Raw genomic sequence first — 26,082 nt, 5'->3', positions numbered from 1 at the left:
TATGAATTCCAATTTGCGATTCAGTAACTTGTTACCGAATCACAATTTGGAATTGCGACTATGTAGTGATTCGGTTTTAGGAAGGGGTGTGTCAAGGGCATCCCTTCCTAATACCAAATCGCAGCAGTATGTAGGAATGTTTTGTGACTATAATGCGGTCGCAAAATATTTGCATTTTACCACCTACTTCCCCTTAGTGAATGCATATGAAAACATTTTTTAAGAACAGGCAGTGGTCCTATGGTCCACTGCCTGCTCTTAAAAAATACAAAGAAAACTTTTCATTTTTCATTTTTAAATGCATCGTGTTTTCCTTTAAGGAAAACGGGCTGCATTAAAAAAAAAATTGCTTTATTTAGAAGCAATCACAGACATGCTGGTCTGCTGAGCCCAGCAGGCAACCATCCCTGTGATTATCGCAATTCACAATGGATCGCAAATTGCGACCTACCTCATGAATATTAATGAGGTAGGTCGATTTGCGAGCCATTGGGAATAGCTAAATGTAACTCCTGGAGTTTTATGCATTCAAATAGCGATTACGTAGTTGGAATTCACAGATACTCACAATTAGGTAATCACTATTTGGAAAAATTATACATCTGGCCCGTAGTTCCTTGCCTGTAAGATCAGGATCTTCTCAATTTGAGCGCTCAGACCCCAGTAGTCAGTATTCCACTAATAAACCCCACAATTCTGCTGATTGATTTGAAGTTAACTGATTTAAAGCACAAAAGCCTTTTTTTAGGTCTGCTGTTGGACACAACCTTTTGTTTTTTAATTAAAATATATATACTACACATTTTAGGGGCTTTAAGCCATTAGCTTACTTGGCAGTGATGCATTCTGTTCTTGTACAATGTGTACATTATCACAATAAGGTATTCCTCTTATTGTCAGGCACTGCTGATGCAATGTGTGATTTTACAAAAATGTGTCCAATACATGCGCGCACACACACACACACACATTCTCTCGGTCTCTTTGACTTTTAGACAATGCTCGTTTTCTTACAACGCATGCCTTCATACAGAAAATATTTACAAAAAAGCATTGACAAAGCCAATAGGTGGAAGGGAACGTCAGACTTATTAGTGTCAGTACTTGCTTGTATTCGCTTTTTACATTGAAATCTGGATTGGCTATACTACTTTGTGCCTGGAAAACCACACCAGGAAAGTTACACCAGCCCTGATAATATGATTCAGGATAGGGAATCCCCATAAAAAAGTGAAAGTCTGGTGCCCTTAAATTGAACCTAGGTGTGTAAAATGCTTTCAGTATCAGGACTTTAAAATATTGGGACAGACTATTTCAGTGTACACATTCTTCTATGAGGTGGCATTGTGAGCAAAAGAACTGATGGATTAAACCTACATCTGTGAGTGGGGTGAATGTTTGATTGGTTCCGCATTACATCCATCATTTGTGTTTGTTTGCTTTTGTGGCCATAAGTCTGCAGGGTATGCCCAGACGTGGGTCCCAGGCTCACTGAGCCACTGGATTGAAGCTAGCCTGGCTGATGAAGAGTGATACCCTGAAACCCTTCCCAGAATGCTTGTTTCTGGTCCAGGGAGGACCTGGCCTGGCAGTTCAGGCTGGACTGTTCCCATGAGTAACAGGGTCAAGACTGATATGCATATGGCTGGGTCCAAAGTGGGGTGATATGGTGAGCAAAAGAATTGATGGTTTCAACCCAGATCTGTGACTGGGGGTGAATGTTTGATTGGTTCCGCATTCCGCGCATCATTTGTGTTTGTTTACATTCTGCTATTGACTCAAATTCACAAAGTACTACTCCTAAGGGGTGCAGAAAAATGATTTTCCCTATTCATAAAGCTCACTCTTAAAAAAAACAGAAATCTGTGCCTGACACAGATTTCAAGAAATAATACTCGGTGAGTCATTTAATTTATTTATTTTTTACATATGCTATTTCCTCAGTGATAATAGTTGTTTTATGACAATGTAACCATTACCGTGCATATGCCTTTACCACTCATGTCTTTACCATGCACATTTTTACCACACATATACTTTTACCATGAAAATGTAAGTACATAACAGGTAAGTATCTATCTATCTATACTCTTACCTTTAAAATTTCGTTTTAAAGGCATGCATGGTAAAGGTATGCTTGGTACAAATGTGCGCGCTGAAGACATGCGTGTTGTAATGGATTTGTTGTAAAGGTATTGTGTGGTAATAACCCCATTATTGATGCTGTTTCCTGTAATTGTATGTAGTGTACAACTACCACTAAAGAAAAGCAGCCTCAAGGGTAGAAGTACATATTTTTTCTTTTTAGTTTTGTTTGCCACAGTGACCATTTTTCCACTTTTCAAAACCCGTTTCCTAACTTCCCCATCAAGTTTGAGGTTGATCCATTTACAGCTAACTGTAAGCTATCAATTTAGGTTTATGACAATAAATGGTTTTGCGAATCAGATCCTAAATTTATATCACCATTTTGACAGCATTGTTAGTAAAGGAAAATGTCAGAGACTAGAATTTTTTTATTATTATATGTCAGATCATCTGGCAACAGTCATTCCTTTTAATCTGGTTACAATAACAGCAAGCCCCATGCCTGTCATGGGGTCCTTTCCTCGGGATCTGCACGTTGCTGAACAAAAGGTCCACCTCCCGGCGTCACCAACTCAGAAAGCTATTATAGCACAGAGTTATGGTGAAGCCAGTCGGGGGGAAGGGAATTAGGGAAGGGAACAGCAGGGCGAGAGATCTGAAAAGGAAAGGTTAGAACAATATGCATTTACTCATTCATAGAAAACGTAAATCATTTATAGACTCTTGACTAAATGTGTCTCCGAGATAACAGGTGGAGACCTCTTCTGAAATGCGGGCGAAGCCCCTTGTAAAACCCGACCTCAGATTCAAGAGATGGCAAGACCGTTGAACTATGACTTTTACACACAATATCAATCCTGTAACATTTATCTATTCACAACATAAACCTTTGATCATGACTTCGAAAATCTCAAAGACTTAAATGCTTTTTCATATCTTAAGTTATTAAAAGAACAATGAAAACTTTGGTTGGTTTATCTCCAAAATACTTTCACATTCATAATAATAAATGTCAAAAAGGTTTTACTCATTAAAACCTAAAAGCGCCTTATTTAAATAACACCAGGAAGCGCTTTAATTCAAGTAGTCTAAATCACTTAGATCATTGTGCCAAGAACCTTTTCCTTCTGTGAATTGAAGCGCTTTATATCTGGGAACTGAAGCGCCTGAATTATCATGCCCAGAGCGCTTTACGTCTGGGAACTGAAGCGCTTGGAATTACTGAGTTCAAAGAGCGCTTTACATCTGTGAACGGAAACACCTTAAATTACTTGTGCACAAAGCGCGTTATCTCTGTGAACTGAATCGCTTTGAATCACTCAGCCAAAAGAGCGCTTTACATCTGTGAATGGAAAACACCATGAATTACATGTGCACAAAGCGCATTATCTCTGTGAACTGAAAACGCTTTGAATCACTGAGCCAAAAAAGCGCTTTACATCTGTAAATGGAAACACCATGAATTACATGTGCACAAAGCACGTTATCTCTGTGAACTGAAACGCTTTGAATCACTGAGCCAAAACAGCGTTTCATATCTGTGTATGGAAACACCATGAATTACATGTGCACAAAGCGCGTTATCTCTGTGAACTGAAACGCTTTGAATCACTAAGCCAAAAAAGCGCTTTACATCTGTGAACGGAAACACCATGAATTACGTGTGCACAAAGCGCGTTATATCTGTGAATTGAAACGCTTTAAATCACTGAGCCTCTTGGAAGTAATAATTTCCTCCACACTTGGATTCTGCAAAGCCTTACTGCTACGAGTATGACCTACTCGTTTTTGGATGCACCATGGACTTTGGTTAGATGATACTCTGCCGTTCAGAAAATCTGGACTTTTCCAGAGAAACCTCCACGAGGTCTGGCTGCATCGAAGTCTTCAAAATAGTGAGCAACGTGCTTGGGTGTGGCTGGGCTTTATAGGCCTGCCACAACCCAAGATGGCCGCTGCCTCTAAAAACATGTGAAATGTAGTCCCTTCATAGGATTGCACTGATAAGTGCATCTTGTCCACCAATGCCCGGAACCTGCAGCTAAGAGAGCTTTTCCACAGGGCAGACGACGCTGACGGCCATTCTTGGAACAAGCGGGGATGACCAGCGGTTCCCATAAAGCGCCGCAACGGAGGTTCGGGCGAGACCTGGACTCCGCCTGGCCTTATTCCTGACAGTGCCTGATTCCAATGTTTAACTGACACTTAAGCAATCCCTTTGACGGAATTTCTTCATAAAATGTAGATCAGAAGTCATAGCTGACAAGCTTTCTCTTCTTCAGAGGTCCCTTCTTTTGCATCCAAGAAGAAATATATTGTCCCAGCAAGTGTTGAGTTGCAAGCCTTGGGACTTTTTCTGTCTCTTCGACTACAAATGAGTGACATTAATAAAAAGCCATCATCCATGTAATAACACTTTTTATGTATTACTTCATTTATCACTGCTGCTTTTTCTAAGCGCCCTAAATAAAATTGTAATGTTATGTGATGTAATTATGTATTGCCTGGTTTGCATCACCAATATTATGTAAACTGGAAAAATGCTCACACAAGTAACATGCAAAGAATATTTTTTTCTGCTGCACTGTTTCCACTCTAGGGAAACAGTGCAGCAGAAAAAAATCTATCTATGGACCATTACAATTGGTGTGCAGACTGGATATGCGCCTACAGAGGGTTTTGTGTTTTGTCTGTTGCTTCGTGGTGTCAGCCTTTAATAATTCATTCTAAAGCACCGGAACATGCTATGATGTTAATAAACCATGTTTCACAAATGAAGGCATTATGTTTAATCAGAATAATCACTTCCTAATTTGGGCCGATGGTTGCAGTTTGTGGCATTGGTGCTCATTTTTGGAGTTTCACTCCAGTCTACTGCAACTGTCTGTTGCAGACATCATTGGTCATTATTAGATAGCTTCCTTGTCAAACTCAGTTCCTTGCTCTTTACTGGATAGTTTTCCTCCCTATTTTGTCTTCCCATCAATGGAGCATAGCTGATTTACCCTTGCATGCGTCCACTGCTGATGTCATGAAACTATTTTTTCTATTAGCTGTTTAGCAGCAGTCCATGAAAGTGCAGGTCTTGCTCTTTAGAGCATGTTCATTCTTCTCCCCTTGCTTCTCCCCAGATTCCTTCCCCTCCAATCCTACCTCTCCATGCTTCCCTGTGGCATGCCAGGTGCCAGAGAGCAGCCTTGTATGTTGTATTTACACTTTGCCTCCCCCGTTATCCTTTCTCCTGATGCTCCTCCATGGCATGTCAGGTACCAGATAGTGGCATTGTGGATGCTCTCAATGTTGTCTTGATGTACTACTCTCTGCCCCACTCCCCATGGTAGAAAACATTGGTTGCTATACTTTCAAGAAACCCCTTGTCTTGCATAATACAACATGTGCTGTGTTATTATGGTGTCTCGTGCAACGCAGTGGCCACCTTGAATGTATAAAAAACAAGAACGAATTTCCATACTTTTAGCATATACAGGTGGTCACTGAAAAAGCCATTCTTAGTCGCTGCACAACATTGGCATAGCGAAGCCGATTGGCTGTGCCTGTGCTTGTTGGAGACTGTGACTAAATTTTCATCATCAGACTTTAACCGAAGCAAAACAGAGAAAGGCAGAAATGGAGAAAGAAGAATTAACAGCAGGATAAGAAAACAGTGACAAAGGGAGAATGAGGTGATAAGAAAGAACCTGAACAAGTGATATAAACAGGAAAGAATAGTAGGGTGCTGGAACTAAGAGGCATTGGGAGAAATCACGCCCGATCAGCCTTTGTATTCAACCGCTCTGTTAGTTGTCAGCACTGGTGACTGGCTCCTAACAAAAAGCTTTGGGCCCTGTACTTATTTATTTATTTGTATTTAACAAATTAATCACTGAGCATAACCTACTAACTTACTAATGATGTTGCATTGGTCACAGTTAAATTACAGTTTTTAATCAGACCCCTGTTGCAATTGAATACATGACAGCTTGGCCTTATTTGTCTATTGCTTTATCTTCAAAAGTCAGATGCTAAACCTGTAAAAAAGTGTGAAATTTAAGTTTCTGTTAAGCTAAAGCAATGCCTGTGCCCTATTCATACTATGCTAAGTCATGCTCCAAAGACATGCACAACATATGAAGTGCACAGCAACAGGCCTTGACAGTTATGTACTGTGGACGTTATATAACACATAGGATATGGCAATACACCATGCCCCCTGCGCACTGCATACAGGACATGACTATAAGCCGTAAGATTAGTGTGTCATAGTAAGATGGCATGACATGTCTTGTGTGTGCCATGCACTGACCTTCTCCTCATTTGTCATGGTACTATTGACTTGGTGATGTAGTAAGTAGTGGCCTCTTTAATGAACTGATTGATTGCTGATAATCGACTTTACTCTGAGTCCTAGTCTTCTCATCACAGTCTACCATCCATTCCTCCTGCTTCGCGTTTACTCGTGTCACGTTATCAGTGATATCAAGTAAAGCATGGAGCCACCATTAGTGCAGCATGTGCAGTGGACCCGGGGGGGTTGAAAACCACGTCTTTTGCTTGCTGTGGTGCCCAAAGCATCCTCCCTATCTTAATGCACATAGCTTACTAGGACTGGCGAAAATAAAAGAGTTTGGGATCCTAATCAATAGCATCCTTTCAAATTAGGTTTTCTTTGGAAAGCAGCGACATGGCCTTTATGCAGAAGAAATGGAGGCATATAATTCTCCTTCCTACATTCCTTACTTTTAAAGTCAAGTGCTATTGATTATTCATTTTAGAGGAAAGAACAGGCAGGCAGGTGCTAAAACTTGAAGTACATTAATTAACTTGCCGATGTGAATAATCCTTTAACCTTTCCATTAATAACTTCGCATTGAGGTAGTTGTATAACTTGGACCTTCTGGTGCACCGTTAACTGCTGAGCAGCTCGAAATGAAAGTTTTGCCCATTATTTTTTTTACTTGGTTTAAAAGAGGGCCGTCCCTCACAGCTGTGGCTGACCAGGCCTGCCCTCTCGGTCTGCTCTTTAGGACGAAAATGGAGCCTAATTGGAAGCCGTGGGATGTGAGTGGAAGTAATAGAGATAGCAGCCCTCTGCATTATCGTGCAGGACTGAACAGCAATCAAAGGAGGTAGCGCGACCTTGGCAGGAGTTACTGAGTGGAAGGAAATGTTCAAAAAAACAGAGCTGCCTCCTGCTCACCGGTCACTCTTGGAATGCACGAAGAGAGGAAAGAGAAGGCACATCTAGAAGGGTAATTATTTACCTGACGGTGGCAAGAGCGCGCCAAAGAGTATTTACCGGGCTCTGCAACCAGGGGACTGGGTTTGATGGAACTGGAAGGGCACTGGGGTGAATGGAGCCACTACAGCGTCTGTACAGTAAGTGTGCCCCCATTACAATAGCAAAGTCTTGCACAATTCAGGGTGGGGGAAGCACGAATATATTCTTATTTTGTGTGCCTACATAATAAACTTGTACAACAGTGTCAGCTCCTACAGTTAAGTAGTGTTGAGTTAGATTTAAATAACTATACGAGTCACATGTTTCTTTATAATGGCTTTTTCCAACAAGCATTGGCAAAACCAATAGGTCTCACCTATGCAAGAATTATTGACTTTGGCAACGTCTTTTAGCCATATTATAAATTAATGTGGCTGTTATTCATTAGGGCTTAAAATGAGAGGCATGGAGTGGGGTGGGGTAGATTGGGATGGAGTGGGGTAGAATAGACTGAATGTGGATTTGGGTAGATTGGAGTGTGGTGGAGTGGGGTACATTTGGGTGGATTGAGGTGTAGTAGTGTAGATTGGAGTAGACTAGGGTAGATTGGAATGGGGTAGATTGCAGTGTGGTGGATTAAAGTGGGGTAGGTAAGAGCAGGGTAGATGGGGTAGAGTGGAATGGGATATATTGGGGTAGAATGCAGTCGGTGGATTGGGGCAAGTTGGAGTGGAGTGGGGTACATTGGAGTGGAGTGGGAGTGGTTAGAGTGGTGTGGGGTAGATTGGGATTGGGTGGGGTACATTAGAGTGGGTTTGGGTGGGGTAAATTGGGGTAGAGTGGAGTATATTGGAGCGGAGTGTACTGGAGTGGAGTATATTGGGGTACAATGGAGTGGAGTGGGGTAGATTGGGAGGAGTGTGGTAGATTGGAATGGTGTAGGATAGATTGGGGTGGTGTAGATTAGAGTGGGGTGGGGTAAATTGGGGGTACAGTGGGGTATATTGCAGTGGAGTGGAGTAGACTGGAGTGGAGTAGATTGGAATAGGCTAGATTAGAGTGGGGTAGATTGATTTGGAGTAGACTGGGTGGAGTGGGGTAGATTCGATTGGAGTGAGAGTGACTGGAGCAAAGTGAGTGGGGTAAATTGTAGTGGGGTAGATTGCATTAGGATAGAGGGGGCAGAGTGGAGTGGATGCATTGGAGTAGACTGGAGTGTGATAGATTGGGGAAGAGTGGAGTGCAGGGGACTGGGCTAGATTGGAGTGAAGTGGGGTAGATTGGAGTGAGGTAGATTGAAGTGAAGAGGAGTTGACGGGAATGAAGGGGGGTAGATTAGGGTGAAGTGGGATAGAGTGGAGTAGATTGGGTGGATTATAGTAGGGTTGATTAGAGTGAAGTGTGGTAGATTGGAGTGAAGTAAGGTAGTTAGAGTAGTTTGGAGTGGGATAGATTAAGGTAGAGTGGAGTGTGGTTGATTGGAGTGGAGTTGGATAGAGTGATGTGGGGTGGATTGGGATGGGGTGGGGTAGATTGGAGTGTGGTGGAGTGGGGTAGATTGGGTTAGAGTGGGATATACTGGAGTGGGTTAGATTTGAGTGGATTGGGTTTGATTTGAGTGGAGTGTGGTAGATTTGAGTGGAATGTGCTAGACTGGAGTGGAATACATTGGAGTGAAGTGGAATGGGGTATGTTTTGATAGAGTAGAGTGTGGTAGAGTGGAGTTGGGTAGATTGTGGTAGATTGAAGTGGGGTGAATTGTTATGGATTTAGTTAGATTGGAGTTGGATAGACTGTAGTGGCGTGTGGAGTTTAGTAGGGTAAATTTGAGTGAGTCAAGTAGAATGGAGTGGAGTAGATAGGAGTTGGGTAGATTGATTGGGGCACATTAGAGCGGGGTAGATTGGAGCAGAGCGGGGTAGATTTGAGTGAACTGGGTTGGGTAGATTGGGATAGAGTGGGAGGTAGATTGGAGTTGGGTGGGATTGATTTTGTTGGATTGAGTGTAGTGGGATAGATTGGAGTGGGGTAGATTGGAGTATAGTGGGGTCCATTGGGGAAGAGTGGGACAGATTGGGATAGACTGTAGGGGAATCGAGTAGTTTGGAGTTGGGTAGATTGGAGTGGATTAAGGTAGATGGTAGTGGATTGTGATAGATTGAAGTGGAGTAGATTGAAGTGGAGTGGGGTAGATTTGGTGGCGTGGGGTACATTGTTGTGGAGTAGATTGTAGTGAAGTGGAGTGGGATAGATTGGGGCAGATTGGAATGGAGTGGGGTAGATTGAAGTGGAGTGGGGTAAATGGTGTAGAGTAGAGAGTCACAGATGGAGCAGCGTGTTTTGTCTCGGAGTGAGTGTCGTAGAGTAGAGTGGCATGTCACAGAGTGGAGTGGGGTGTCGTACAATGGAGTGAAGTGGCATCAACAATTATTATTAATTAGTAGTTTACTTTCAGTAACTTTTAAACTGTACAAACTTTATAACACAACTTACTAGTTTGGATAACGTTTTCTCGCTATAAGGACTACCCTTCCTAAATGAACACCATTTTGTAGGAACTCTTGCAGCATTTAGACATTATGGGCCCTATTCACAGAGCTGTTTTCCGGTAAGGGATTCCCTAGGAAAGCTAGTACGTTTTACAGGGAAAAAAACCTTTTCGTGCTTCTCGAAATCAGAATATCCAATAAGGAGACTACATGCAGAAAGAGTTTTAAAAAGAGCCATTTCCCAAGATGCATATGAATACCATACTTATTCCTGTTCAACTTCCAAAACTCATGGAACTGGAAGGAAGTTTTAGTGCCATTCAAGACAATGTTTATACCTACCTGGTTGTGTGTTTGCCCCAGCGGCGAGGCTTCAGGTGGGTATATATATTTTTTTATAAAAAGCTGGGTACAAGTGATTTCTGTAGGGTATGGTGAGGTGCCTGTCGAATTTCACCAGAGAGGTTTACATCTACACAAAGACACGCACACACTCTCCCTCTCTCGGTTTTGAAAGTCTTGACAAATGTGCTTATTTTTTCATCCTTTGTTTTCTCTTACTTAGTAACACTACCAACCTGCATTCCTCCCCCTTTCCACTGGCCCTTGAACCCCTCTTGTGCACCTTACCTTTAAAAGCCAATGTGATTGTTCGAAAATCTGAAGCTCCCCTTTTCTTCCCCCCTCCCCAGTCTCAACGACCAAGCTACGTCTCTGGTTTGCCCGTCCACACATTGCAGAAATTTGCAATTGCCCACTTGATTAACAAAAGTCCAAGTAATATTTATGGCTTTCTCTTTGACCTTTGAGGATTACATAGACAAGTCTTACATTTCTGGCGTGTGCCTGTGCATTGTAGAAAATCCGCAAGGTTATTTACGTTATTAAGTTTAACAAATGCTGTTTGAATTCCATTTTTATTCTCCCCTTTGAAGTCTCCCAAGCTGAATAGGGGATTTCTTTTTATGACTGAGTCTCACTGATATAGCATCGTCACTTCTGATGTGGATGTTCGTGAGATTTGAAAGTAAGTGAAGGGGACATGAGCAGGAGGATCCACAGTGGCTCTGAAGAAGTGCCACCTTATTCTGTGAGGCTCCAATACTTGCACCCATGCCCTGGTATAGTGCAATACGCTACTGCTGTGAAGTTTCTTCTCCTTAAACAGCCATTTTGTGAAACGCACAGTTCAGTGTTTCTTGGACAATGAAACAAACTCATAAAAAAATATGTGAATCTGGCCCTTTGTAAATGGAGAATGAAGTTGTAAATCCCTGCAGTCCATACACCTAAACACCAACGCATTCATGACTCTTACATGACGCGACCCCATGCAAGGGATTTCTAAAGAGGGAGTTCTCAGTAGACAAATGTCCAGGTTCTGGTAACTGGATAGAAGCAGAATTTCATAGATTATGTGCAGATATACTGGAACGAGGGAGAAGTCAAAAAATGGGAAAAGTTGAGATGAGAAGGAAACAGCCGCTACTGTTTATTATGACATACACATCATCTTGTCAGCAAAAAACAGTGCTTGGTGGAGGTAAGAGGGTGCTATCCAGACATTATTGAAGATAGGGACAAAAGTGAAAAAAACAGAAAGCTGGTAGTGGCCATGAGGCAAAGTAGTTAATGTCCCGTAGTATGATTCAGTCACATTTTCTCTATACGCCAAGCAAAATGAGTTAGATCAGAGACTGCGGCGAATTAATTAGAATACAAGGGCCTTGACTCAATGCACTCAGTAAATCACTGTGATTCCCTCTGATGAATCAAATTTTAGAAGGGCCTAACAAGATAGCGCTGTTGAAGCAAGTTTTCAAGTCCTAGATATTCGCCACACATCTATTCCTTTATTGTGCAGGAACTTGGCCCACTCACCTAAAAGGCACAGCTGCACCCAGCAAACCCATTCACCCATTTTGTCGCATCAACTTACATTTCATCATTTATTATGGTCGCTGGGCAAAGCATATGTTATTACAGCGTGATCTCCCTTCTGCATCCTCTGTTCTAGCATGTAGTCAATGCATGATGCCATGAAGGTACTGTACCTCCCTGCGCAAGTTTTACATCAAGTTGGTGTGTTTTTTCTGGGTTTGTTCTGTGGCTGTCACCTGATGGAAACTTATTTTAAATCAGTTCGCATCAGTGTAAGATCCAGGACCACAGAGTAGATTGTCCCCTCTAGTATCGATCTAATGCCCCTTATGGCTGTTAATAAATCTTTAAGGGAGGGATCCTGGTCATTATCTTCGATGACGGTCTCTGTTTGCAGAAAGTATTTTTTTAACAGTTTGTTCACCTACGAGTATTATCCCCCTTGTCTTTCACCATCGTGACATGGGCTGGATTCCTCTACTCCTTCAAAGACCACACTCCTGAGGTTTGATTGCCTGGCATCGCCCGGTCTAAGTCACGGGGCAGGAAGGCACCTTAACTTCAGGTTGGATGCACTTATAGATACTCAGGGAGCTTTCTTGAAGGGGCAGCTGAATTTGACCAAAGCCACTGACACAGCACCTTATTACACAAAAGGCCCACAGTCAGGACACCACCTTTGATTCACCACGCCGGCGGTATCACTCTGTGGGCTAGTAATGCTGGGCCTCATTGCATCTGGCATGCCTTTGTAAAGCCATCCCCGTGATGGCCCCAAGATGTTATGGTGACCCCTGGGCATTCTGTTACATAGGGGCAACTACAGCTGCTCCCGCAAGGACCAAATACTGCTAAATTAAAATTATTTTGGGTGTAAACAGCATATCTCTAGCTGGTCTCAAACTTAAGGCAGCACATATTACATTTCATGCACTAAATACATGTAGTACCATGGAATAGGGTCTTATATGTAAGTGTACCGATCGGGTATGCTAATTGTACCATGTTTGTGGAGAGAGCACAAATACTTTACCACCCGTTAGCAGAGAAAAGGTGCACATTGTCCTAAAAGCAAATGAAGGCAAAAATCTAGGGTGACCCTGCCGAAAGTGGCTGGTCCAAAATTGCATGTAAAATTACATCTGAGCAAGTAGGCATTCTTTTTGTAAAATTGTGCACTTTTTCCATATTGTTGAACTGTTGATTTTGTGTAAGATCACCTAAGAGACCTGTATTTCACACCCATTAAATGTGGGAGCCACGCAATAGGCCAAGGGTCCCTTTCTCAGGCATGCTGAAGATTTCCATGAAAATCAAATGGTTACTTTCATTAATATATACACTTTTGTATGTAGGCTTCACGTAGTTTCTAGAAGACAAGTGCCACAGTGAAATGCAATTTGAAATTGAAGGGACTGAGAGATTTGCGGCCACCTCCTGCTATCTGTCCCATCGATGCTGACTTTGCTGCAAGCCGCAGGCATTTCGCCCCCTTTCCTTTATCTAGTACACTGCTTGGACCGTGGAAGTGTCCAGAACGATATTCAGAGCCTTATCTCCTTGACAGAAGGAGACCTTCCACTCTATTTATTTATTTTCTTTTCTTAATCAAGCCATTTGCATGAGGCTGAGATGCAATCTACCTGCCCGGGATTGGGGTCATGCCACCGGCTAGTTGGTTAGAAGGCTTATGGCATGATGATGTATGGTCATTTCACTACAATACCTTTTACACATAAAAGCTGTTCTTTAATTACATTTTAAATCTTATTTGAAAAGATTTTGCCATTATGGAAATTGCTCTGTAAATGCTCCGGTAATAAAGGGCCTATAACATTTCTAATGGGATTCTTGAAGAAAGGAGCTATGATTTATTGTAAAGGCGGAACATGTTTATGCCAACCCACAGAACAACTCTCGGGGGCAAAACAGACTCGCAGGATCTTGTAATCAGCCCTATTGTTTACGTAAAGAAGAAATCTTGCCAACGAAAACATCTGTTACATTTCACAAAATCCTAAAACATCTATATTTGTTGGTGACTTTTTGAAATACAAGCATTAGTATCCTTATTAATGTGTTTCTTTCCTAACCTAGATATACGTACAATGCAAATACAAGCACAGGCAACATACAGCATCCCCACCAGAGAGAAAGAGATGGCAATTGGCTCAGAGAGAGCAACCATCCCTCGAACAGTCGAATATTGACAGCTGCCCTGCACAGTTTGAAACACAATGAAATGTGTATATATAGACAATCAGCAGTAATATCACACACCAGCATTGGTGACCCAATACAGGGGTATTTTTCTACAATTTACGGGGTGCTGTGTCCAGCAAACTGGCGCTCTCTAAGATGCTACTTGCCCCACTAACATTCGAAAAACTATGAAAATATTACAAAAGAGGCACCCCAATTTCATACTCCAATATGCACTTTCTTGTTTTGTTGTTCGTATATCTTTTTCTCACAGTAGTCATGTCAACAGATGTCGTTAAACGTTCATAATATTTCCATTGTCTTTTACCGAGGGTCTGATTTAACAGCCCCTAGCGCCACATTTGCGTCATTGTTTTTTTACAGTAACTCGGGCCCAACAATGCCAAAATCGCCGCGCCATCTTTACAAAGTGGCAGAATGCATGCATTGTGCCAATTTGTAACCCTTTATGCTACATTACGCCTGCGCCATGCATAATGTATGCAAAGGAGGCATTCCCCCATGAAGAGTCTGAAAAAATGGCGCAAAGAAATCTAAAAGATTTCTTTGCGTCATTTTTTTCTGCACTTTTAACGTCTGCTCAGAACATGTTCACTTTTAAATTGATGAATGCCAAAACAGCTAACACGAATTTCACGACTTTTGTTGCTTTTTCAACACCTAAATTGAAGGTCAGTTCCTCTCTCTGGTGACCATATTTACTTTCTTATGGTGGTTCATAGCATCTAATCGAGAGGGTTACTGTTGGAAGACTGCATATGATATCGCTGACATTCTTGAATCTCCAGTGGGAACGTGAATGTTTGTGAGCCCTGGCGCAACTCTCTCGGGTGGGACTTCATCCCCCAGAGTGCAGCTTGTTGTGGGTGGGCAGGGCCAGCCCATTAGGGCCTTGAATCGGCAACGTAGTCCCGCTTCACGGGTAACATCGCTGATTCTAACAGTGGGGCCCTGAACTCTTACCTCTGCCGCAACTCTCTTGGATGGGATTTCGTCCCCCAGAGTGCAGCTTATTGTGGACAGGTGGAGCCTGCCCTTAAGCACTTTAAAGCACCAATGTAGTCCCTCAGAGCGAGACGTGTGTGGGATGCGCCAAGGTGAAGACTAGGCCTGTTTACACCTGTCATCGCCCGGAAGAGGCCGGACCACCCCTCTGGGCCCCCGTGTTAGAGGAAAGTGTATGACTTCAGGGTAAGTAAAACTTACATAGATACTTATTTCACAAATTAGGAGTTTTTCAACTATGGGTAAAAGGAAAATGGTGGCAGGGAAAGACAATTCTACTTGTGGACTGGCCAACCCTAATCTAGGCACGACCTTGGACTCCTTTTTAGTACGAGACAGAAATGTGGTAGCAAAGGATTATGAGCTAGCGAAATGCGCTCTATTCCTTGATAAAAGGCAATGATTTAAGCAGTATCCAGTTATCTTCAAATTCTAATTCGTCTCTATTGGCAAAGGGGCTGAAGTTCTTAATGAGGAGGGTCTTGAGACTCCTTAAAACGTGGACAAGACTCTAGAAGGGCAGAATGTGGGTGAGATGATTGGCAGAAGTCGGAGGACACTAGTTGGAGTGATGGAGACAGAAAAGGAAATAACTAGTCTTACCATAGTTGGTGAATGAGTGGACTCCACAGTACGGAAAGAAAGAAAAATAAGATCTCCCCATGTAACTGCCTAGGGGAATCCCTGTAAACAGCCAATTTATTCTGCTTCTTGAATGGTTAATCTAACACAATCTATGGTGATCGAGTCTTCCCCCCATATGGGCCAGGGTTAGGAAACTCATAACTGATCATGGGCAGAGTTTCAGCCTCTGCTAACTGCTATTGTGGATTCAACTAATGCTCCTCTCAATAAGAGAATAAGTACTCTGGGAGTAGCTATCCAAGAACCTTTAACGAAGATAGCCCTGCAACCCACTTATGTAGGAGCTCACCAAGTTACTTCTGGGACTTTAGAAAAAGAGAATAACATACAAGTATCTTGCTCTTCAGTTGTGAGAGACTCTCAGCAGTTATTGGATATTTGTACATCTACCCATGCAACTGTGGGCACTGGGGTATTGAATCCTTTGATCTCAGCTGCCCAGGCAGTTACTTCTCAGAGGAAGGGGATTCCTAAATCTATAAATGCAAATAGACCATCTGATAATCATAATCCCAAATAAACCTCTTCAGTCCTTAAATCTACCTCCACAGTGTACTCCTTACGTGGCAATGCTAGCCGGTGCCCCCCCCGGTTCAGGCACAAACAGAATAAACTTATATTGAGCTTAAAAATAAACTCTGTCATTTGCTGGCCCAAAACACTAGCTTCAACCCTCAAGAATATAATGATGTTATCCTGGTGAGAAGAGTTAAAAGGATTGGCTCTTTTAAATCAACACAAGGTGATTGCATGGTGATAAATTGTAGATATCCATAGCTGACCCATCGTTTGATAGCCTCTTGTACAAGCTTTACTTCAGGGAATAGGCAGGCAGTGATCCATGTTTTGCCTTTGGGTTATTTTTATCGCCCATTACAGATTGGTGCACATTGGAAAACTGTAAAACATAGCGGTTTTAGGTCAAGAATAACTCTTCAGTACTCCCCCCGCTTTTGACATCAAACAAATGTCTCCCATTTTCAGGTGTGGATTCTCTCTATTGACTTAATGACTCCATAAGTTTCTCAGAGATTTCTTCTGATCTGATGATGACACCATGTATAGATGCTTGTCTAGATAAATTCACTACCATGAAGGAAGTTGTTGATGCTAGCCACAAGTGAACATTTGTTATTTCTTCATTGTGCAAGCTTAAAACCCCAAAGGGAAAAGAAAGGGTGCCTTTTGAGTCATCTTCACCACAGTCTGAAGCTGATCAATCATATGTAAATCTAGCCTTGTTACCTACCCATGATCTAAGAGGGCACTTATGTAAGGAGTTACTTGCCACAGCCGAGTCAACAGGGTTCATTGCATGTAAAAGTGTGGTAGGAGGTGCTAAGTTGACTAATTGTTTACAGGAGGTGGAATGTCCACCTTCCAGGGCGAAGGACTCGTCCACTAACCCCAATCGGACTTTACAACTTTTTACCTGGAACATAGCCAGGCTGAATTCAAAACCTCATAATATAATGAGGAATGGATTTGCTTTATCAACTAGTTTGATATTTTTTGTCGCCAGGAGTCCTGGGTATGTAGCAGTGAACAATTGGATATGGGCGGCTTTTACTCCTTTTGCTCCCCCGCCATCCCTTCAGCTACAAGCAGGGGAAAAAGGGTCTTAAAGGTTCTGTTTTCCACCTCATTGACCCTCTTTTGTATAAAAATGCTCATCTCTACTCCTTACTATCAAATTTTAAAAACATCATCACCTAAAGTAGGTACTTTCATTTAAAGTCATTTTTGCTAGAATTTTTTCCATTTTCAGCCTGTGGGGATTTTTGAAGACTTAGAAAATACACTACTAGCCTCAACAGGAAATGAGATGAGCAAAGTTTCCATTATTTAGTTGGGGGATTTTAACATTGCTATGTGTCCATATGGTGGAACCCAGGTTTGTGGAGTTAGAAACATACATGGTGAGTATGTGAGCCACGTTCAATGTTCAGCATATAGGAAATCATTAATAAGTTTTATTTTGGCAAACAGTTTGCTCTTTGCACAGATTTAATTTTTGAGGGCAATAGAGATGCACCAACTTTTGTGGGGAAAGGGAAAGGTAGTGTGATCGATCATGTTCTCGTGTCAGCAGATCTCTCCCAATTTTTGGTGCATTTTGAGGTGTGCTCTTCCCCCTTTAGTGACCACAATCCCTTAATTGTTAGCTTTGCTTTCCCTCAGTTAGTTTTTCCAACACCCAGAATTAAATCCCCCTTTAACATAGCCTTTAAATAAGGGGGTACTGAGAAAATGGGTATCTATCAATCACAAAGTAGTATTTAGAGATTTGATCCTAAAGAAAGGGGCTGAGCTAGAATGTTGTTTATCAGAAGTGGCTGGTCCAGTGGATATATGTAGAAGCTTCTCTGAAATGTGTACGTCTGTGGCACAAGCCCTAATTTCAAATAAACATGGAAAGCACAATTTTAGCCATTCATGGTCCAATGGGGATTGCACAATAGCTTGCAAAGCTTTAAAAAAGGCAACGAATGCAGCCCTCAAAATCATAATTTCGTAAGGCGGGCAAGGTGGGCCTACAACCAATTGATTGAGAACAGGAAAGCCGGGATCAGAGCTAGAGCTTGGGAAGATTTGGAAGCAGCAGCCCTTTTGAAAGATAACCGGGCTTTTTGGGAAATAATCAATCACCCTTTCTTTTCAGGAACACAGCCTGTTATATTTCAGAACAGTTTGGGTAGAGCATTTTTCAGGTATTTTGTCCTGTGGTGACATTCAGGACTCCCCTAAGCCTATCACCCCTATATCATCAGTAGAAGTATCTAAATTTAGTGATTCAATTTCTGTAGTCGAAGTTCATAAGGCAATCACTCATTCTCCAACAGGAATAACACCAGATCTAGGTGGGGTCCCAGCTGATCTGTTAAAATACAGCCCTGATTTCTCAGCCCCACTGTTCACAAATGTTTTCAGAGCTGTGGTGAAGGGAAGCCCGATTGAGACTTGGAGGGAATCTATAATCATTCTTATTTCTAAAAAGGGAGCAAGTACTCCCTGTAACTATAGATCCATTTCCTTGCTTGATGCCTCTGAGATAATCTTTGGTAGAATAGTCCTGGCTAAGTTGGAAGCCTGGGCTTTCTGAAGCCCAGTATGGGTTGCACCCTGGGATAGCTACTTCGGAAAAGGCATTAAACTTATCTCTGATACTTGGTAAATATGTCAAGGCCAGGAGAAGGGCCATTCATCTGGCCTTTATGGACCTCTTCTGTGCCTTTGACTATGTGGACAGAGATGTTTTATGGGACATAATGGCAGAGGAGGGGGATAGGCCCTGTTCTCTTAAATGTTGTTAGAAGTCTGCATCAGAATACACACACAAAAATCTGCTACACTCAACAGGAAGATTATACCCCTTCTATATCTGTTGATAAAGGTGTAAAGTAGGGTTGTATCCTAGCTATTTTTTTTTTCATCATATATTATTGCTTTGTAATCTTTTTGAATATCTCCTAATCATGATGACCCTATGATTGCCTCCTCGCCTAGCCCAGTTTTATTATACGCGGACGATGCCGTGCTTATTGCACGCACGGCAAATGGGTTACAGCTTCTCTTAAAAGGGTTTAAGAATTTTATCTGAAGCTGTAAACTCAAGGTAAAGGGTATGAAGTGATATGTCATGACCTTTGGCCCAAGAAATACACGGACAAGAAGATTTTCTTTTATAGGATGTTTAGAGATTCCTAAGACAAGAGATTTTAACTACTTAGGGCCTGATTACAACTTTGGAGGAGGTGTTAATCCATCCCAAAAGTGACGGTAAAGTGACAGATATACCACCAGCCGTATTACGAGTTCCATAGGATATAATGGACTCGTAATACGGCTGGTGGTATATCCGTCACTTTACCGTCACTTTTGGGACGGATTAACACCTCCTCCAAAGTTGTAATCAGGCCCTTAATGTTGTACCTGGCTTTTTGACAGGGACATCCCGAAACCTTTTGCCTCCTTCCTCCTATTTTTTCTGACCTGTTGTTGTTGGCTTTTGACCTCTGGGCACTTTACCACTGCTAACCAGTGCTAAAGTGCATATGCTCTCTGTGTAAATTGTACTATTGATTGGTTCATCCATGATTGGCTATTTAATTTACTTATAAGTCCCTAGTAGAGTGCACTGTATGTGCTTAGGGCCTGTAGATTAAATGCTGCTAGTGGGCCTGCAGCACTGGTTGTGCCACCCACTTCAGTAGCCCCTTAACCTTGTCTCAGGCCTGCCATTGCAAGGCCTGTGTGTGCAGTTTCACTGCCACTTCGACTTGGCATTTAAAAGTACTTGCCAAGCCTAGAACTCCCCTTTTTCTACATATAAGTCACCCCTACTGTGTGCCCTAGGTAACCCCTAGAGCAGGGTGCTGTGTGGGTAAAAGGCAGGACATGTACCTGGGTAGTTATATGTCCTGGTAGTGTAAAACTCCTAAATTCGTTTTTACACTACTGTGAGGCCTGCTCCCTTCATAGGCTAACATTGGGGCTGCCCTCATACACTGTTGAAGTGGCAGCTGCTGATCTGAAAGGAGCAGGAAGGTCATATTTAGTATGGCCAGAATGGTAATATAAACTCCTGCTGACTGGTGAAGTCGGATTTAATATTACTATTTTAGAAATGCCACTTTTAGAAAGTGAGCATTTTTTGCACTTAAATCTTTCTGTGCCCTTCAATCCACGTCTGGCTAGGTTTAGTTGACAGCTCCGTGTGCATTCACTCAGACACACCCCAAACACAGGGTACTCAGCCTCACTTGCATACATCTGCATTTTGAATGGGTCTTCCTGGGCTGGGAGGGTGGAGGGCCTGCCCTCACACAAAGGACTGCCACACCCCCTACTGGGACTCTGGCAGACAGGATTGAACTGAAAGGGGGCTTGGTGCATTTCTTAGACACTCTTTGAAGTCACTCCCACTTCAAAGGCACAACTTAGTATAAAACAGGGCCTCTGCCCTACCTCATCAGAAACTTGCTGGAGAAGAAACCTGAACCAGAAACTACATCCTGCCAAGAAGAACTGCCTGGCTGCTCAAAGGACTCACTTGTCTGCTTTTCTACAAAGGACTGCTGCCTTGCTGTTGGCCTGCTGCCTTGCTGAACTGCCTGGCTGCTCAAAGGACTCACCTGTCTGCTTTTCTACGAAGGACTGCTGCCTTGCTGTTGGCCTGCTGCCTTGCTGAACTCTTGTCTGGCTGTAAAAGTGCTCTCCAAGGGCTTGGATAGAGCTTGCCTCCTGTTGCCTGAAGTCTCAGGACCAAAAAGACTTCTCTTTTTCATTTGGACGCTTCGTGCGCTGAAATTTTCGAGGCACAGCTTGTTCCGCAGCGAGAAAAACGCCGCACACCGACGCTGATCGACGCGACGCCTTCGGGACGACCGGAACTTCGACGCACGGCCTCGCAAGGACAACGCCGCCCGACTTCCAGAGGAGAAATTGACGCTACGCCTGCTGTGAGATCGAAACTTCGACGCGCAGCCCCGCGGAACGATGCGCAGCCGAAAAACAAGCAGGAGACTCCACGCACAGACCCGGGACATCTGGTAATCCCCGCGACCCATAGAAAGAGACTGTCCGCGTGCCGGAAAACGACGCACGACTTCCCCACTGTGAAAAATAACGACGCAAATCCGTGTTTGCTGGGGAGAAATCGACGCACACACCATTTTTCCACGTATCTCTTCTTCTGCGGCCCTTTGCGGAGATTTTCCACCAGAAACCAGGTACTTTGTGCTTAAAAGAGACTTTGTTTGCTTTTTAAAGACTTAAGACACTTTGGGGCATATTTATACTCCGTTTGCGCCGGATTTGCGTCGTTTTTCTTTACGCAAATTCGACGCAAAACTAACTCCATATTTATACTCTGGCGTTAGACGCGTCTAGCGCCAAAGTCCATGGAGTTCGCGTCACTTTTTTGCGTGGACACCTACTTTGCGTTAATGATATGCAAGGTAGGCGTTCCCGTCTAAAAAATTGACTCCGAGGCATGTGCGCCGTATTTACACCCCCGGGCAAAAATCACGCCCGGGAGTGGGCGGGTCAAAAAAAATGACGTCCAGCCGCTTTTGCGTCGTTTTTTAGCGCCTGGTCAGGGCAGGCGTTAAGGGACCTGTGGGCTCGAAAGGAGCCCAGAGGTGCCCTCCCATGCCCCCAGGAACCCCCCCTGTCACCCTTGCCCACCCCAGGAGGACGCCTAAGGATGGAGGGACCCATCCCAGGGAACATAAGGTAAGTTCAGGTAAGTAATTTTTTTTTTTTTTTTGTGGCATAGGGGGGCCTGATTTGTGCCCCCCTACATGCCACTATGCCCAATGACCATGCCCAGGGGACAGAAGTCCCCTGGGCATGGCCATTGGGCAAGGGGGCATGACTCCTGTCTTTGCTAAGACAGGAGTCATTTCAATGGGGGTTGGGAGTTAAAAAAAAATGGCGCAAATCGGGTTGAGGCGAAAATTATGCCTCAGCCTGACTTGCCCCATTTTTTGGCGCCCAAGCTCCATATTCCCCTACGCCGGCGCTGCCTGGTGTACGTAATTTTTTTTCACGCACACCAGGCAGCTCCGCCGGCTAATGCCGGCTAATGTCATTGAATAAATACGGCGCCCGCATGGCGCTTCAGAATGGCGTTAGCCGGCGTTAGATTTTTTGAGGCACAACTGCGTTGGCGCAGTTGTGCGTCGAAAAGTATAAATATGGCCCTTTATATCACTTTTCAGTGATATCTTTACAAATTCATATTGCATCTTTGATCGTTTTGACCTGCAAATACCCAGATAAATATTATATATTTTTCTAAACAGTGTGGTGTATTTTTGTGGTGTTATATTATGGTATTGTATGATTTATTGCACAAATGCTTTACACATTGCCTTCTAAGTTAAGCCTGACTGCTCGTGCCAAGCTACCAGAGGGTTGGCACAGGATAATCTTGGATTGTGTGTGACTTACCCTGACTAGAGTGAGCGTTTTTGCTTGGACAGAGGGTAACCTGACTGCCAACCAAAAACCCCATTTCTAACACTTAGGATTTATGTTTAGTGACAACTTGCAGTGGGAAAGATGAATCCGTCAGAGAATCCAGGGGATCTAAGCTTCCAGTGAGTCAGTTTTCAGTTTTGCTAGGAAACCTGGATGTAAACCTGTGGCCGAAATTATTATATAATATAAAAGTAAGTGCTCAGTGCAGGCACTTATGGTGCAGGAATATGGTGCCATACGATACCACTACTACAACAATGACAGAAAATGAGTTCCTAAACAGGCTTTTGGGAAGTCGAAGGAACTCATCAAGTTTCAATACCCACAGTGAACTAGGGGTGGATTACTTGGAAAACAATGTCAGTTTAGCCCCAGTCCTGATGTGGTTCAAAATCTGGACCTCCGAGGAATTATATTTCACTCGTAGTATTGTTAAAGATTGTCTTGCACAGTCCAATGTGCAAGCTATTCCCCGGATTAAGTATATCAAGAAAACATTTTATGGCCTGGGTTTGAATAGTTATTTTGACAATCTGGATGAGATTCTCTGTAACAGTAAAAACCAGGTAAAGGAGAAATATTTTATCTTTAAAGAGGAGGCCAGATACAGGAGTATGTTTGATTCAGTATCAATTCAGTCATATGTGCCTATATCCACCACTATGGACATGGAGCCATACCCAACTTGTAAAGATTTTATCTTACCTGATTTCAGGGAAATGGGATTCATTTTTTTATTGGCTTCCCAGTGCCAGGTTCATGGTTCTAAATTTTACTGGGCTGCCCTTGTGTTGAAGGGTCACACCAATCGACTAATCACTTTATCCATTTTTGCACGTTATACTCTACTTTTAGGCTACTGTTTTTATGCCCAGTTCTTAAGGACAGGCTTTTTAATAATCATCAGCAGGGCCTAATTTTTCTTCCGTGCCTTGAGTCCCTGGTGATCTGCTGTGTTGTTTTGAACTTTGTTATAGAAGCATTGAAAGTGAGGACAAAATATGCTCTGTAATAGTGTCTTTTACTGAGTAATCTTTATGCATGTATGCTTAGTAATAGGTAGTTTTTAATCATGTGATGGAAATGTTCTGCACAAATGCTTTTTCCTAATCCGGCACAGCTTTTTTTCTGATTTTTATCTTTACTTAATTAATATGTTTTAGTTGAAATTAGGATGAATTTGTATATTATCATATTTTAATTTGTTTTAATGTATCTTTTATGGTCTTTTGACCGAATAAAGATGATGATAATGATGATATATATGTATATTTTGCTGCACAAGCCTAATTATAGCAAATTGGAAATAAAAAAAATCCTAGAAGACTGCCTCACACAGAAAATGTCTTTCTGATACATTACTTGATGGAGCCAGTCTCCTTCTGATGTCTTGGATGAAGATTTATGCGACCTAAACATTCGCTTAAAAAAGCCAGATACCGACAAACCTCGCTGTATTAATAAAATCATAATTTCAAGTAATTGTATTAAATTTATTTTCAACTTTGCAAAGGTTCCACAGAAACATGTACACTATTGAAAGCTCTCCTTAAACAGGTCCCTGCTTTCAGACCTAGACAGCCCGCTTCTAGATCTAGAAAAGGTGCCAGCATTGGCACTGGAAAGCTAAGCTTCGCCGTTCTGTGCAAAGTACTGCTCAAGAGCACTCAAGAAACGCCTCATTGAAACAGAAACAACCCTCAAATGTCCATTATGTACTAAGACCTGAGAATTTGTTCCTATGAAACCAGTGACTGTGCTGCAAAAGATGAACTAATAACTATACAACTGCACGTTGCAAAATGCAGGGGGAGAAAAGGAAGACAGGAATGGTTATTAAAGCAAAGCCACATACCTGATAATCTTTGATGCTTGTTTGTTGGAATGTGGCCATAGCACATGTTGGTATAACTATTTTTCAAATTACAAGCGTGTACGGTAGTCATGCAAAAGGATAATACACATGAGCTCATATATAGACATTCACAACTCATGCACATATCTTTAAATATGTCAGGGGCCTTATGTAATGTATGAAATCTTGATTTTTATATCGCTATTTAGTAAGTGCACAATCACCAAAGATGGTTCTCAATGCAAGAACTGCTCTGAGTTAGAAATATTGGTCCGATGATACACGAGGAAAAAAAAACAAAAAGAACTAACTGCAAAAATCAAATCTTCAAAATGTTGCTGAATACAAGGTGGCTCAGATGCATTTGAAGGTCACTGTAGATTTTATTCCAAATTGCTTGTGCTTAACGTGTGGGCAAGGCCGTAGAAGAATAAACTCTGAACAAAGTGATCTGGAGGATCTAAAACAAGCTAAATATTAGGATAAACCTGGGTCTACAATGACAAAGAATGAGATATGCATCAAGAAAAGAACATTAAGACGGAACTCTGTTTAATTACAAACAAGAGAAGGCCTCCACTATTGTGGAAGCAGCTGTAGGTCCTAAGAAACAACCTACTTCCATTGCATCTCTCTTATCAAATAGACCTGAGTTTATCTACACCAATAATTTTGTTACCCTGCCAAGGTGAAAGGCAAGCTGTCAGGACTCATTACGCTAGCATTTTCCAAGACGTCCAACATGTTTTAAGTAGTTTTCCCACTATAGATAATAAAGAGATGGAGTGGTAGGTGTTGGTGTCCTTGACATCCAAGTCAGATTTCTTTTTCATAGCAGAAACCATCCCAAAGATAAGTGCACATTTATCAGGTCTGTACCACAGTCCACAATAGCCAGGATGAGAGATCTCAAACTACCAGCGGAGAACTGTCTACAAAGCCAGATTTCATTGTTACATGTAGACAGCCTCACTCTTCCCTTGAGGTCAACAAAAGTCAATACTTACAGGGATGGACAACTTGAAAGGGTAGAGTGACTCTTCAGGTGAGTTATGCTGAATATTTATCAGGAACAGATGTTCAGTTCTTTGGCATAAAAAGACAGCCAAATCATTGCGAAAGGCCTTTGATGGTGGAGCTAGATTACTGAGACAAAATGGTTGCGCACTAGTGTTAAGGACTGAGAGACGTTGGCAGAGAGAGTTATTGGCTACTCGAGCACAAATGCCGAAATGTTCTACTTTGCATCTGATAGAGGTTTGTTTATGTCTTTTCTGTTGGATTGTGTAGATTCGGACAGGCCTTGTGTTTTTTGCCAGTAGGATTTGGAATTCTTGGGTTTTTAAGTCTGTACTTACAGCGGTAAAAAGCAAAACTTCCAGTCCCAGAATTCAACCTTGTGCTAGCTTAAAAGCCTGAACAGACTGAAGGTGTTCCACATGTCATTGGTCATTTGCCAGCTTTGCACATCAACTAATAAAATTAAAATAAGTACAAAAATATATTTCCTCTGCAAAATGTTATACATTTGAGTTCCTTGTGATTAGCTGATTTAACTGTTCTCTGCTTTTGATATCTGGAATTTTAACTACAAAAAAGGCTGTCACTTCATTTCATTATGCACTCTCCTTTAATTTTCTTTCATTCGGTACGATCGATTTACTAAGTTTTAGCGCCAAAACGGCACTAAG

At 42.3% G+C, this 26,082-nt stretch overlaps 1 protein-coding gene across 8 annotated transcripts in view; it reads left to right on the top strand.

Moving 5' to 3' along the window:
- DMD (dystrophin) overlaps positions 1 to 26,082 on the top strand; it is a 6,960,831-nt gene that overhangs the window by 5,327,881 nt on the left and 1,606,868 nt on the right. Inside the window, exon 1 of one of the 8 annotated variants that reach the window (XM_069204759.1) lies at positions 7,322 to 7,464. The exons of the other annotated variants lie outside the window; for them this stretch is intronic. Within the exon in view, the coding sequence (XP_069060860.1) occupies positions 7,414 to 7,464 (51 nt within the window). The 5' untranslated portion in view covers positions 7,322 to 7,413. Of the gene's footprint in view, positions 1 to 7,321; positions 7,465 to 26,082 lie in introns of those variants that run through there. 8 annotated transcript variants of the gene reach the window in all.

Source organism: Pleurodeles waltl, chromosome 8 (genome assembly GCF_031143425.1).
Source record: "Pleurodeles waltl isolate 20211129_DDA chromosome 8, aPleWal1.hap1.20221129, whole genome shotgun sequence".
Classification (NCBI taxonomy): Eukaryota; Metazoa; Chordata; class Amphibia; order Caudata; family Salamandridae; genus Pleurodeles; species Pleurodeles waltl.
This window is presented reverse-complemented; position numbering and strand designations above follow the sequence as displayed.